We start from the raw sequence: 15976 nt of genomic DNA on the forward strand, positions 1-15976 counted from the left end.
TGTTATTTAGTCAATCCTTGTATTAACCATATAATTGGATTTGTGAACCATTACATACATTGTTTTATCAAGAAAGTATCTGGAGTATTTAAAAGTTTTCTGTTGACTGGTTCCCTTTTAATATACAGTCAGGTCCAAAAGTCTGAGACCACTGGTGAAAATGCCTATATTTTGCATTCCCTTCTAAAATAATACAGAGGGATTTTTTAGTTACAAATAATATTATTAGCATAATGCGACTGAAAGTAGAATCCTTGAACGTTTATATGAATTTCAGAATTTCTTAGTATTTGTTATGTTCTTTTGCTTTAATGACTGTGCACTCAAGCTGCCATGGACTCCATACGTTTGGGCAAAAGTCTCTGATGAGTAGATTAAATCCAGCAAATTTGCCTCAGTTTGAATAGTGACCTACAAATAATGCAGAATCTTGAATATTTCTTCTTCATTTTATTTGTCAGAACTTTTCTTTGTTTTATTTTAGTTGCAGATTTGAATGAAGAAATCCCAGATTGGGGAATCCCAGTGGTCTGAGACTTTTAGACCCCACTGGATTTTTCTCTTTGATTCAGTTTATCTATCACTGCTTTTGAATGCCTGCTAATTTGTTATTGCATCCATGTAATAACTGGAGAACATGAAATAGAAAATTCAGCATTCAGAAGTCAGTGCGTCTCCAGTAAGACAACTTGTTGCACTGTATTCGCCTCCCGAGACATAATTGTTAACTGTTTTATTAATTAACTGTCTTTTTATCTCCAAATTTTCAGTGTACAAACAGCTTAGCGTCAAAATTGGTCACGTGACGTGATCCGTCACCGCTCTGGGCTGCTGCGCGGATTTTCCCAAGGTGCATTGCGAAAGATGGCTGGTCTCAGTAACGCAGCTGGACGTGCGCGCAGGTCTCGCCTGTAGAGAGATGGACTGAAACCTGTAACCGACACCTCACTGACAGTGTTTTTAACGACAGCGACCGCAGCGAGCTCGACTCTGTGCTACAGTGGAGGAAATGCCTTCTCCGAAAGCCAGAAGCGGCGGTGTGGGCGGGAGCAGCGGGCGGTATGAGTTTATGTCCCTGAGCCGCTCGCCTCCTCCGCCGGCTCTGCAGCGCCAGGGCTCGGACCCCACAGCGGCGCGCCTGCGGGCGGCGGACAGCCCGACCCGGCGGAGGGGCTCCGGCTCCTCCACCGCCTCCACGTCCTCCACCGGCGGACAGCAGCTGCCGGAAGAAGACTGTATGCGGTTGAACCCGTCCATTCTCGGCATAGCGCTCAGCTCCCTGCTCGCCATAGACCTGTGGCTGTCCAAGCGACTCGGCGTGTGTGCCTGCGAGGACTCATCATGGGGAAGCGTCCGGCCGTTAATGAAGCTGGTCGAGGTCTCCGGACACGGAATACCGTGGCTGGTCGGTGCCGCGTACTGTTTATACAAGAGCGACAGCGCCGCGGGGCAGGAGGTCATGCTCAACCTGCTCATGGGTAATGTAGTCCAACCTCTCCTGTGACTTTTTCCTATTACAGTATCTCTTTTTCTTCCTGTCTGAACTGCCCTGATCAAACATTACCCTTTGTACTGAAGGACTAAAGGCTCTCCATGTTTCATTCTGTGACCCAGGCATATCCATGATTCAGCCTCCTTACAGTTATGAATCCACTTCTATTCATCTCACACTGCTTCCTCACTAACTCGTTCCCTTCTTCCTGGTCCTCTTTCGGCCTCCTGTTCATCGTATCTGTAACGCAGTGAGTCATCAGCTTGATTTTTGTGTGTGAAATAACTTTCTAGCTACCTGCTCGATGCATCAGCTGTAATCGAAGGTGACATTATCCTGACCATCATCCCAATTTATCCTGACTCTTAGCAGGTCTCTTAAAGGTTCAAGAGTGTCACGGTTCCCCAACCAATTTCCTGATTGTGGTGATGTCATTGTCCTTACAGCACTGTGACCACGACTTTGGTTTAATACTACATATGCTTACATCAGCAATTTTCTAGACCACTTTGACAGCAAGCTGTTATCGGCCAATTTGTTCGCCACTGTGGAGTGGCGCAGGTACGCGAAACCTGGCAAGGCCGTTTGATCCAGTTCCATCGGGTCAGAGTAATCCGTCACTGCAGGGCTTTTGCAGCACTGTATCATTCCCTATTTGTTAGAGAAGAGAAGAGTAGTAAGAGACACCCCCCAAAACAGAGGCCACAGAGAAGCATAGGCATCAGGTGGTCTTATGCCCATCAGGTCTGTGCCTTTAAAGCCACTCTTGTCTTTATAACCATTTTCTTCCTTGGGGTGGATTGTGCCCTGCCGTGCTGTGACAGTGGTACTCACACATGGTCCGTACAGAAACTAATTTAAGTACATTTAAGTGTTTTTCCTCATACTGTGGAGCATATTTTATTTATATTACTTTTTGACCAGTAATAATGTCATTCTCTCATCTGATTCTCATATCAGTCTGCACAAAGCACTGTCTGCTCACAGGGATTACTGTGAATGTGGAAGAACAGTGCATCAAATTGATTGCTGACAGACTATGACAATAATACAATGGCATTTGTAAAAGGAGAAGTAGGCCAGGCATAGAAAAGCAATATCTTTGCAGTGTGTATGCTTTTTAATGTGCACCAATTAGCTTTATGTTTTTAATAAAAGGTAGTTGAATGTATTTAGCTTCACAAGGAAGGGCCATCTCTCAACTCAGGTAGCCTAAATGTTTTAAGTGTCTCTATGACTTTGCTAGGAACATTAAAAATACATGAGCCTCATGGCAGTTCAGTCCACCCTGCAAGTTGTTAACAGGCCTGTCCCTGCACTATTTCGGTCTTCTTTTCTCCCTTTTCTCCCTTCCTGTCTGTGTGAGTGTCTGTTTCTAATGTGCCAGTCCTGCTGCTACTCTTAAAACAGCCCATCAGAGACACTGCAGACAGCTGGCCCACTACAGAGAAGCATGTAACAAGGGCTAGAGGCATAGATGTGTAGGAAAGACAGATAGAAGAACGGCCGTTAGGGAAAGTGATGGTGAGAGAGCGAGTGAGTCATTATGGTTGTCTCTCTTTGTCTGTCTGTCTCTCTCTGTCTGGTTAACTCTGTCTCTTTCTATGTCTGTCTTTCTCTTGTGAGGAGACAAGACAAAAGAGTTCAGTATAAGTGTTACCTCCACAGGGATGAAAGTGCTGCTCTACGCTGCCAGCCTGACTGCACATTAGGCATGGAGCCAAAACTTTGTATTGTACCTCACAGCTATATGTGTGTTTGAATGTGTGTGTGTGTGTTTGTGTGTATGTGTGAGAGAGAGAGAGAAAATATCAACCCAATTAAGCTGCCCTAATCCATATTAGCGATATTAGCTGTATGTCTTCTTTTAGAAAAAGTATTTTTCCTTGGTAATTCTGAAATACAGTTAATAGGCCATGTATTCCAAGCATCAGCTCCCTTATCATCATCTTGATCATTGTTTCTTATGCTGCCTTCAAGTCGTGTCGGAAGTATCGTATTTACGAGATGGATGCACATGAACGGCACCACAGTGTCGTATTTACTAGTGGGAAACTCTGATTTTTCAGTGAGCCCCGAGTTTCTGAGTTGGGGGCGTGTCAACAAAAACCCAATGACAGCCGCTGATAAACTGGCAGTAGTTCAGTTTCAGTCATTCATCAGCCACAACATTAACACTGCAGGCTAAAACCATCCACACATGGAAATATAGATATAATGTGTATATATAAACTCTCTTTAATAAAAGAAAATTAAAAGTAAACCGACAACATTATTTCCACTTATTTCCAACCAAAACCACTTGAACACAAATCTAGTCGTACTTACGACCTCCGAAGTCGTAAGTAGGAACTTCCAAGGAGAACTTGAAGGCAGGATTAATCCTGCATGCTTTTAAGGGATCCTTGACTAATCACACCTGATACAGGTCATTAACTGATTATGGAGCTCTTCATGAGCAGGATCATAATGGGGCAGCAAATAGTGAAACTCTGCAGTGCTGTGGGTCACCAGGAGCAGGATTAAGAGACAGTGCTCTTTTATGATTAGGCCTATATTAATTATTTCATGTTTCACGTACGTGCAGGAGGTTTAGAAAGCCTGCGGTGCTGCCAAGGTTTGGCACTGACATATAACTGAAATATAAATAAATGTCACAACAGATACGAAGAAGCGCTACAGAGGTCACAAAAATGAGGCAAAAAGACAGGTGCTCTTGGGGCATGGGTGCAGAAAACTAAAAAAATAATTTGAATTTATATATATTTTTTTATATTATTTGAATCTGTTAAGGAGCAAATGTTATTTATGTTATGACTTTGGCTGAAACTAAGTACTGGAAATGTACTAGTGGGTTTAATGGATCAGTATAGCCCACACAGTGTGAACAAAAAATAAATAAAAAATAAAAAAATAACAAAAATCAGCCACTCAAATCTGCAATCGGTCATAAAAATTAATGATGGTTGCATTCCTAGATATCAGTATGCTTGTTGGTGGAACACTGCCTTCATCAGTCCTAACATAGTTCTAAGAATGGCGATAGAAGAGTACTAGTATTTCTCCAAAAAAACAATTGTTCATAAAATGCAGAGGACAGTTTAGAATGTTTCACATCTGATGATGCAAAGACAATACAAAGGAGTTCTATTCAGTGTGGTTCTCTCTCTCTTTCTCTCTTTCACTCTCAGCTTTGGTGTTGGACCTAGTGCTGGTGGCCATAGTTAAAGCCGTGGTGCGTCGCCGACGTCCCGCCCATAACCGCATGGACATGTTTGCCACATTCTCAGTGGACCGTTACTCCTTCCCGTCAGGCCACGCCACTCGTGCCGCTATGTGTGCCCGCTTCCTGCTGGCTCACCTCGTCCTGGCCGCCCCACTCCGTGTTCTCGTCCTGCTCTGGGCAGCCTTCGTGGGTTTCTCCCGGGTCCTCCTCGGACGCCATAATGTGACGGACGTAGCATTCGGCTTCTTCATGGGCTACTGCCAATACAACCTGGTGGAGGCACTGTGGTTGTCACCTGTCATGCTGCAAAGCATGGTGGGACAGCTGGAGTGAAACGCAGGTGGGCTGGGGTAGAAAACAGTAAAGAGAGTCCTTTCCAGAAAAGTAAACTTCTGACTGTTTGAGGACCTCGTTTGAGAGTTTGAAATAACTGGGCTGTTGCTGGCCTTTTGGTAGTAATATATCATGTCATGTCTTGTTATTTGTGAGTTTTGAAAAGTGTCAGTCTACTAAATAAATATAAATGTATTGTTTAGTCATTCATCTGCAAGGTGGGTCCAAGGGGAACCTTATTGAATCAGGTATTTTAATAATAATTGTTCGGAGGTTTAGAAAAAAAATTGATTTGATGAGTTGAGGACAGGGTCAACAGTCTTATCTGCTAAGAGCCAGTGTGGTTGCAGGCTTTTCTTCTGACCAATAAAACACCTAATCTCACATAACTAATCAGTCAAGTCCAACTGCTTAAATATGAGGAATCAGCTTGATTTGAATAAAAACCTGCTTCCAAACAAGCACTTTGTGGATAAGATTGAAGACCTTTGTATCAACAGAAAGGATGACCTGTATTTTTTGATGCTGCTGTGTGACATCACTGTTTGTTCACCATCACCTACAAAAAAAGGCAACTTCTCAAAAGCAGCTTGAGCCTTGAGAAGAGTTTAAAATCAATAACAGCGTACTTGCAAGTCTAGCCATGTAAACATGTTGTCTTTCTCCATTTGCACTTAACACCTGCCAGACATTTTGCTGTATTTTTTACAAAATTGATGTAGAGAACAAAAGATCTGATGAGGAAGCAAAAGATCTGATGTTCATTATTTGAATGTTTAAATATGGTGACGGGGACCCGTATGTTAAATATCGTGTAGTGTTTCGTTTTTTTCTAACAAAAGGATTTGGGGTCATGCAGGGCGCCTCAGCCACTGTCCTTTCTACAGAGAAAGCTGTTGAGCCATACTGTGCCCATGTGGGACCACTAATGATTTATGAAGCAGGCTATTTTATTTTTCATTCATATTTTATGCTTCTTCTTGTCTCACTGGAATGTCTAAAGTTCATTTGGCATTTCTAAAGCCATGAACAGTCTTTTAAATTGAAATTACTTTTTACAGTTTTTACACTTCCATCCAGCTTTGCCTTTTTCATATCTTTGTATGGCAGGTTTTTTAAATGGATCTTGGTCACAGCTGTGAGAGAATTTATTTCACAGTTGTTTCTCAAAATGAGAGTTGAAGTTTGTTGTTTTTTTTCCATAACAATAAGATGTGACTGTTGAACAAAGTTCCCTTAATTTTTTGTGTGAATGTGTACTGATTTGCTGAAATAAGAAGTCTTGTTATGTATGCATGCACTTGAGTAAAGATAAGGCGATGTGATTGTCTTTCAGTCCTTTGGCGCAGGAGTGGGCAATATGGCGATATTACATCATAAGTTAGTATACGCAATGCTGCACTTTTCTGATCTTATTATAGATACTATCTGTGCTTCCACAACACTGGCCAACTGCATGTGTGATTCAAAATAGGTTTACACTGCAACAATGCAGGTTCAGCAGTGGCCTCTTACTCAGAAAACCTTCGAGATACAGGTAATAACCAATTAGAGTGGATGTTTTAGATTACAGCTGTCTCACCTACAACACAAGCAGAGCTTTCACACTGCACAAGTCTGTCCCAAATGCATGTGTTCAAACTAAGCACCCTCGAGATTTCTTGCCCTACAGGTGTGAACATTACTGATGCCACCAGAGTGTGGAGATTGAGGAAAACCCCAGTGCCGTTTGGGACTGGGCTACAGTGTCATTGATTCTTATGAAACATCAATAGATATGACTGCCAATGGTGCCCCCTTGTGGAGAAATGTCAGCTTGCTAAATGTGAGAATATTTGTACTGTTGCATTTTGTTGCAAGCAATTCATCAGACCCCAAAAGAACATCCTAGCTATTGTGATGCATGTTGTGAAGATGTCTTCAAGTAATGTGACGTTATACGTATGCCGTATTGCCCACTCCATCTTTAGCATTATATAGAATACCTGAAGATCAGAACTAATGATGGAGCTACTGCTGGATTATAGATCTTTTTATTGCACTTTTATTAATGTTATTCTGTTACTGGGGAAGAGTACTGTGAGTAATTTGGTTGAGCACTTTGCACTGGAGTCACAAAAAAGTCTGTTTTATAGAGGTGCTACGTTTGTTAGTGTTGGTTTTTCAACTTGACAGCACCGTGTAAGGCCTTAGCTATAGAAATAGGTCTAATTTCATTTTAGCAGTGTGTGTGTGTGTGTTTGAGAGAAATAGAAAGACACGCACAATTTTATACCCCTCAGGCTGGAGCAATATTAAGAACCTTCTCCCACATTGATAATTTAGCAGAGGAGCAGTTCAGTGATGCTCTCGTTCTCCCCAAAGCCATAAAAAAATGAAGCATTTAATTACAGCCTCTTTATATCTCCCTTCACTGTCATAGAACACACATCACACCATCTGTGGCTCTCAGACCCCTGTCCTCTCCTCGTTTCTCTTTTTCCCTTTCTGTCCCTTCTGCTCCTTCTCGCTTTCTCCACCTCTGCATTCCTCATTTCCAGCTGCAGGATGCATTAGCTTATGTAACGTTTCAGATGCTGCTGTTGGGGTCGACCAGTTACAGTGTGGTCATTTAACAGCAAACCTTACTGAACACTAAAGAGCATAGTATGCTATCTGTGTAACGTATCTAGTAGAGAGGTAACCTGTTGCCTTTGTGATGGTGCATGTCTTCAGTGGAAAGTCATTCCTGTTGATGTGTTTGTGGTGATTTTGACTATTTTGTCTTCTTTTTGGCAATAACAGATATTTCCATTACTCAGTCAATCATTGGTTCTGCAGTATGAGAGGAAGAAAAAAACAAAGGCTCACCAAAGGTTTATTGTTCTCTTTGAATTGCAATAATTTATGTGGTGTTTTCCAGTGGAGAGTATCAGTTGAGATTTAGGGCCTGTTTCCACATACCTAAGAATGCTGTTTCTGAATCAGTCTTGCTGTTAAAACTGCTGTAGCTGTAACCAGTTCAGACTGCAACTTATCTGATCCCAGATCAGCGTCCCTATCCTGTGACGCACAGGTTCCCAGTTTTGGTCCCAGAGGACCCCTGTCCTGCACATTATAGTGTTTTTCTGCTCTAACGCACCCACTCCAGTTCCTCAAGGGCTCGTTAATTAGTTCTTTAGTTGGATTAAGTGTATTGGGAGCAGAAAGCACACTAAAATATGCAGTTCAAGGCTACACCAGGGTTAGGAACCAGTGCTTTGATGCTTTGTGAATAGAGACATAGGGGTAATTCACATAGCAGAATTTCTCAGTTTAGCTGGATAACTTGTGCAAAACATAAGGATTGTCCAGCTGCAATATCTTTTATGTCTTATACTGCTCAAGTGTGACTTTTGACTGAAGTTAACTGGCTAACTGAGAAATCATGCTTTGTGAAAGTGTTTTTAATATGACTTCATCTCTGTGAATCCACCAGCTAATCAAAGTAAATGTAAAAAATATAATCTAGAGTTTGACTGTTGTATAATGTAAAATCACTTACCTACATTAAAAAAAATCCCATAAAGGTATATTGCTAGTATAGAGTGTGATGTGATGTATATTCTGAACTCATGACGTGATTGTATTTTCTAAAATAAACACAGAGATGATGATGTCAAGCTGTCATGTTTTTTTTTCACCATGATTCCCATGAACTTTACGGTAGGTATGGAGAAGACAGTGTTGTTCTCCAAATAGTACCTTTGTCAAGTCATGTGATTAGAAATAGCCTACATAGGAATTCACTGTATCTCATCTGAGCTGCTACTGAAGGTGTAGTAATGATATGATGTATTTCAGTGCTGAAATATCAAAACATATAAAATCTTGTGCTCTTAACGATGTTTTGACCTGCTTCTATAAAGTTACCTTTTCAGAGGTCCAAGGTTTTGCTATAACAGTGACAAACTGTCACTGACAGTTTACAAGTTATGTCTTTTGATGGCTCCTGTTCTGGTGGAGATGACTGGACAGTGATATTTTTAAAATTCCAATACCTAAATAGGACATATTACTGCTTGTTGCTATAGTCTACTGCCCCACACTCCTCTTTCACTGACACTGCAAATAACCTAAAATAGTTTGTAAGCAATTATATAGACACCTTCTAAACTCATATCCTCTCTTAGGCTGTAATGATTACATAATATTATCCAGTCCAGACATTTTTCTCACAAAAAGTGCAAGAAAAGACATCATACAGTCTCACAAAGGCAATGGTCACCAACCCTCCTTCTGGAGATTTAGTTTCCCACAGAATTTTGATTGAACCTGCAACTAACATGCTGACTTCCTCCCCCAGGAGGTGTATGGTAGATCTCCAGGACCTAGGCTGGTGAACACTGTACCTGGAGATGCTGAGAGATTTTGTGTTTTTCAAGGTACAGCAAGCAGAGTACCAGAAGCTCCAAACTAAATCTAGCATAGCCGATGTAGGTTATGAAGGCCTCCAGGGGCATCAGGATTGGACACCCCTGCCTAAATTTTATAGTAATTGAATGTAAAGGTTATAAACCTCCCTTGAAAGAGCAACAGAGGAGAATCCCCTCAAGAACAACAGCAAAAAGCACAACGTGACTGGGGTTGTGTCTCACTCTCACAAAGGCTTGCTAAAGAAGGACTGATATTCTGTCCTCATCTATATCATCTACATTGTTGTGTCTTTTCTGACTAAGATATTATAGTTTGGATTCGTTTCCCCAAATATCCATTTGCCCAGATATTCCTAGTCTTGGACTAAATTGTAGTGCCAGTTGTGAATCACCATTGAAAATTCTTTTTTAGTCTAGGCTTAAGCTTAATCTAGGTCTGGGAAACTGGCCTTTACACTGACAAGAGTAGATCTTAATTTTGCAATAGGGTCTGATGTCCACCTCATCTTCAAATTGGGATGACTCTGAAGGCTTGGTTAACACAGCCAGAAAAAAACTTCATGAAACTTCTCAAATTAGGAGGGTTGACCTACGTTCTGCCCCTCTCAGTAAAGTTCTACTAAATAAAAAACATTTGAATACAGGGCCAGGTCTGTTAAATTTAAAATGAATTAAAACTGGTTATTGTATGGGACTGGTATCAACAACAACCAAGGTTTATAACATTTGTCACTGTCAGAATAAAACCTTGTACCCTTGCAGTTTTGTTATTTTTTTGTATTTCTTTCACATCGTTTGTTTGCTGTTTACAATATGAACAATGTCCACGATAAATGGACCAATAGACATGCTGCAAAATGATTCAGAATCAAATCACGTTACATTAACTTACATTAAGAGTTAAGAATGTTTTTCTCCTGTAAAGTTACTTATTTGGAAATATAGTCTGACAGTAACGATACAATACTGTAGTTACAGTGTGCTCTGAAAATAACGGTGCCTAAAAGGATTCTTTGTGTGATGCTGTAGAAGAATCAGTTTTGGCTTCCTACAAAAAACTTTCAATGGACCACTGTTCACTGCCTTAAGAAAGCTGTTTTATACGTCTAACTAAGCTTATTAACAGCCTATTATTGCTTTAAATGGGTGTGTAAAGTTGTTTCCTGTAAAGCAGGAAAGGCACTAAAATGTGCACAGCAGGTGGTCCCCCAAGAACAGGGTTGAGAAGGCTGGTCGCAGGCAGGTGGGTCCAGTCTTATCCACCAGGGGGCCAGTATTGCTGCAGGTTTTCATTCCAGCAAAGCTGAAGCACACATGATCAGTTCTTTCAAGACTGTCCAATTGTCTAAACAAGTGGAATCGGGTGTGCTCCTGCTTGTATTGTTGGTATGGAAGGAAAACCTGCAGCCACACTGGCGTTTCGCAGATAAGACTGGACACCCCTGATCTAAGGCCAAGTAAAATAAGACCAAACAATGTGTTGCTTTGTCTTATAGCTCCTTTCCTCAAGTAAGCTGAGCTTGCCTGTATTTAGTACCATTGCTTTGAATTCTTCAGCAGACGTGACCACATGCGATACGTTCTATAGAGCTAACCCCACCCCATTTACTTCACCCACCTCCTTTTGTTTTTCCCCACTCCTGCTGTTGTTTTCTCTCTCAGCAGCAGTTTTGGAAAGTGACCATTTCTTAAGCTCTTTGGGAAGAAGAACAGTTATGGTCCAAGACCAACAGAAAGAGTGATTCTGGTGTGGTTTAACAGTGGGCTGCTGCAGGACATGATAGCATGGAGAGGAGATACCAGCAGAGTAAACACAAATGTCAGAAGTGATTGAAAGTGGACTACTAGTATAAGTTCAGATTAAGCAATGATGTTAGCTGATGGCTGGTGTCAGCATTTCATTTCTTACCTACTTCTTCCTCTGTTAAGGTCAAAGTTCTTACAATTGCTTTGATTATGCAACGGGTTCACAGTTCACAGTTTTTTGCAGAAGATACTGAAGGCCTTTGATTGTCATAAGGTAAGAACCGTCACCTCTGTTACTTAGAAATCAGTACTTCTTTAGTACAGTCTTAAATGTAGGGAAATACTGTTGATTTGCATGCAAAAGATTGACTGGCTTTGTGACAAGACTTTTCCTTTGGCTCCAAAAATAGCTGTACTGAAAGGGATATAAATGCAAACCAAGTTTTAGAGGATGCTTGTGTTGTGGTCAATGCAATTTTAGCCATTTCTGTTGTTTTCCATTTGTATAAAAACACTAATTCTGATCGTTGTGTATATAGTATAGTATATTCACTATAATTGTTTGCAATTGTTTAAAAATATTAGTATATATGAATGGACACCACTGTTCCACAATGCACCGCTAAGCAGAAAGGGAGGAGTTACTCACAGCGTCTTTGGAAAACATGAGTGACGCTGAGTTGAGTGTTCATACGGCAGTGAAAAAGAACAGTAAGCTGTTATAAACAGGTGGTTTTTCTTGAGTTCTCCACATAGAAAAACCCTCACTGTGTTTCTATTTGAACAATTATAGTAATTTTCAACTGTCTGCTTCTTAAGTTCTTTGTATCAGGGCAAATATGTGGTTCTGGTCCAACATGGGTGCAGATTTGATCTGTCAAGTGGGGTGGGGGGGGTCTATAGCCTACACTCTTAAAAAAGATGGTTCTTCAAGGGTTCTTTAGTAAAGAAAATGGTTCTATATAGAACCATGAACACTCAAAGAATTTCTAGCATCATTACAGGGTTGTTTGCATCATGAAATGGTTCTTCTGATTGATGGAGAATGTGCTGTAGATGGTTCTATATTGAATCTTTTTGAAATGGGTTCTATATAGCACCAAAAAGGGTTCTTCTATTGTTACAATCTCAAGCTTCTAACATTTTGGTGCTATATAGAACCCATTTTAAAAAGGTTCAATATGGAACCATCTACAGCACATTCTCCATCAATCAGAAGAACACGTTAAATCATGCAAATGGTTATTTGAGTGTTCATGGTTCTAAATGGATCCATTTTCTTTGCCAAAGAACCCTTGAAGAACTTTTTTTTAAGAGTGGATACAGCAATTTATAAACGTAAAACTAGGTGGATTAGCACTACCTTAGTGTCATTATATCTAATGACTTGACTCAGAAACAAGCCATATATATATATATATATATAAAACCATATAATTATTGAATGTAACCTTATAAATTATTGTATAAATTATTGTATCAGAAAAAAGATTATAGTTGCAAACAGTTGATTTATAAATCACATTCAACAAGCAAGATAAATATAAGTATTCCGTTGGCCTTAGCCAGGGGTACAAATTTGGGGGTGCCAACGCTGAGAGACCAAAGCCTACATCCAGCAATTCACACGTAAAACTAGAAGAAAAAGTACACCTGCAGGTAGAGTAACCATATTGTTGTATATCTAATGGCTTGCAAATCCGAAACAAACTCATAAACACAAAAATGTGCAGAGCGTGAGGCAACCAGGACTGGGATTAAGAGCTGGGCTACATATTTTGGAAAAATACTTTGATAACAATAAACATGACATTTGGAAGAAAATACTGTAAGTTTATGTAATAGTATAAATCAACCAGTAATTAAAGTTTGATAAATTAGTGTTGCAAACAATGTAATTTACATCATTTCTAGATTCTGTTGCATCTGATATGCATAAGAACCTTTAATGCAGCTGTGGATCCCAACAGGTGCATCAGTAGTTGATCAGACTCAGGATCTAAGACTGTGTGGCCACTAGTTGGAGTCCAAAGTCTACAAACCCAGAAATATGTGTGTATCAAAAAATGACCCAGAAAACAAGATGAAGACCTACGCCATTTCTACCTTTTTATGTGAACTGGATGGACATTTGATAAATGAGTAACTTATTAGAATATTTTTGTCCACTTGCGGGCATTATTTCAACTTTGACATATTTAAACAACACTGATTGCACCATCGCACAGTGCACAGCAATGGGTCGTACATGCACCCACTCACAGGTATGTACTCCATGTTTTTCACATACAGGTTGATGAGATAAACAAAGTGCTTATAAAAGTATTCACCCCCTTGGAAGTTTTCATGTTGTATTATCACAGAATGTTAAATCACAGTGGAATTAATTTGTTTTGTTTAATTACAAATATAAAATGGTAAGAAGTATCTTCTTGCATAAGTATTTACTCTTATCAAGTCAGTATTTAGTATTTAGATGCACCTACATCTGCATCTACAAATTCTTCTTCTCCCCAGGTTCTTCTTTCAGACTTTCCTCCAGGATTTCCCTGTATTTTGCTCTATTGCTTCCCTGTATTATACTCTATCCTCACAAGCCGTCTAGGGCATCCCCACAGCAAAATACTGCCACCACCATGTTTCATAGTGGGGGTGTTTTTATGATGGTGATGATGATGATGATGATATGGCATTTAGTCTGATGCCCAAAAAGCTTGATTTCGGTCTCATCAGACCATAGAACCTTCTTCCAGCTCTTCAGCTCACTTCAGAGTCTTCCACATGCCTTCTGAGTAAACTCTAGCCAAGAGGCCATCTGAGTGGCTTTCTTTTTTCCTATTTTCCCATAAAGCTCAGGCTACAGTTGTTGTGTCCACAGTCTCTCCAATCTTAGCCACTGAAGCTTGCAACTCTGTCAGATCTCTTGGTCTCTTGGTGAGCTCTCTAACTACTCTTTTTGCATGTTCACTTTGAGGACAGCCTGTTCTTGGCAAACTTACAGTTGTGCCATGCTGTTTCCATTTCTTAAGGATTGATTTAGGTGTACTCCAAGGGGTCTTCAGTGGCTTGGAAATGTTCTTGTATTAATACCCTGACCTGTGCTTTTCAGTCACCTTGTCACAGAGTTACTTAGGTTAAGCCACCATACTGACCTGTTTATACTGTATCCAATCTGATATTTGTAATTTTGTAGAAAATGCAGCCTTACAGTGCAAACTTTGAGTACATTAAAATGAATACATGGTAAAAAAAAAAGACAAGTCAGCTCAACTTAAATTATTTGTGTGCAATACTGCTGGACTATTTAAGGTGGAACGGGAAAGTTAGCTAGCTAGCTACCGAGACATTAGCATGTTATTAGCGATTTTTTATGCTTGTTATAAAGAAAACGACCATAATACATTGTAACAACATTAAACGAAGATAATACAATGGTTATTGTATTTTTTTAACAGAGAAAATACTCACATTTGTGGGTTTCTTTGGTCGCTCGTGCAGCCATCTTGCCGGTTTTTCTTTTTTCTTATGACACCCCATTTGGAGTGAGCCTCTGAAAAACCTCCGTTTGGACGGCCATGTAGCCCTAAGACTTCGCCATACCCCTCCATCTCAACAAAAATTGGGACACCCATACCCCTACACGTGAACATGCAAAACTAAGGGCTAAGTGGAAGGGGCAAGGGGGGAAATGGGATTGGGCCTTAGTTTAGTCAAAAGTTCTCCTAAGTCTTCCCAATGTCTGCTTTCTCAGTTCAGTAAACAAAATGGAATTTGTTGTTTTATACTGTTTCCCTACTAGCTGGAACTCTTTATATCACACAATCCCACGAGGCATTTTCTCCTCTTTGGCTTCTAGATGTGTACAGCTGTGTTTGAGTTGGGTGAACTCTAATGTCCAGGTTTAGTGAACTCAAGAAGAGCTGTGTAATCAGTTGTCTTATATGTAGTACAGCTGACTTTTATTTTTGACAGTCAACCATCTAATTTAGGTAGGATATTCTAGGCTGCTGTTTAGTTTATAATGCTACAGTAAACTCACTACATTCAGGATGTGCGTCAGATAAAAAAAAACTAATACTTTTTCTTTTGCCATATTATAATGTGTTTAATGTGATTCAATTTGCCAGATAAGACCCAGAGATTTTATTGGAGAAAAAGAAAATCGCATTACTGTATTAAAATATGTATTAAAACACATAAATTGATGTGTTGTTATTTGTCTGTGTATAACTAAGACAAAACAATGCTGATGTAAAATATTTGTCATTCATGAGGAGATCATATAATTGAATCAAGTAAATTAAATGCATCCTTACTTCTTCTGCCATGTTCCTCTCTCTCTCTCTATTTTTCTCTCTCTTCATTTGATTTGAGGCTCTAGCAGCATGAGGACCAACAACACAATAAAACTAATAAGTGCTCTTCATCAATATGTCGTAGCTGAAACAGCTTGTTAATAAAAATAATGTACTAATCTAATTCACAATAACCCTACTCACGGTTTGAAATAAATAGCTGCGTTAGCTAGCACAGGCAGGATGCTGGCATTTTATTTATGATTCATTTTATTTCTTCTTATTATTTCTTATTATTAATTTATAATTCATAATTATATTTATTTATTTAATTTGAAATTGTAAAGCATCATTGAGTTTGATAAAAGCGCTGTGTATATTAAAGGACCCCTATTCTACTTTCTTCCTTGTAGTTTTGTTGTTTTCCTGAGGTCCAACTATAAAGTTTGCGTTGTTTTATATACCAAAATCAGTCATAATTGATTTTTAC

At 39.8% G+C, this 15976-nt stretch overlaps 1 protein-coding gene across 1 annotated transcript; it reads left to right on the forward strand.

Annotated features, from left to right (window-relative positions):
* The first annotated feature begins 874 nt into the window (after positions 1 to 874).
* On the forward strand, positions 875 to 8689 carry plpp6 (phospholipid phosphatase 6). Its single transcript, XM_036581548.1, has 2 exons — positions 875 to 1478; positions 4684 to 8689. The coding sequence occupies exons 1-2, from the start codon at positions 1010 to 1012 to the stop codon at positions 5049 to 5051; spliced, it is 837 nt and encodes a 278-aa protein (XP_036437441.1). The 5' UTR covers positions 875 to 1009; the 3' UTR covers positions 5052 to 8689.
* Positions 8690 to 15976: the final 7287 nt, after the last annotated feature.

This window comes from Colossoma macropomum, unplaced genomic scaffold (genome assembly GCF_904425465.1).
Source record: "Colossoma macropomum unplaced genomic scaffold, Colossoma_macropomum, whole genome shotgun sequence".
NCBI classification, from domain to species: Eukaryota; Metazoa; Chordata; class Actinopteri; order Characiformes; family Serrasalmidae; genus Colossoma; species Colossoma macropomum.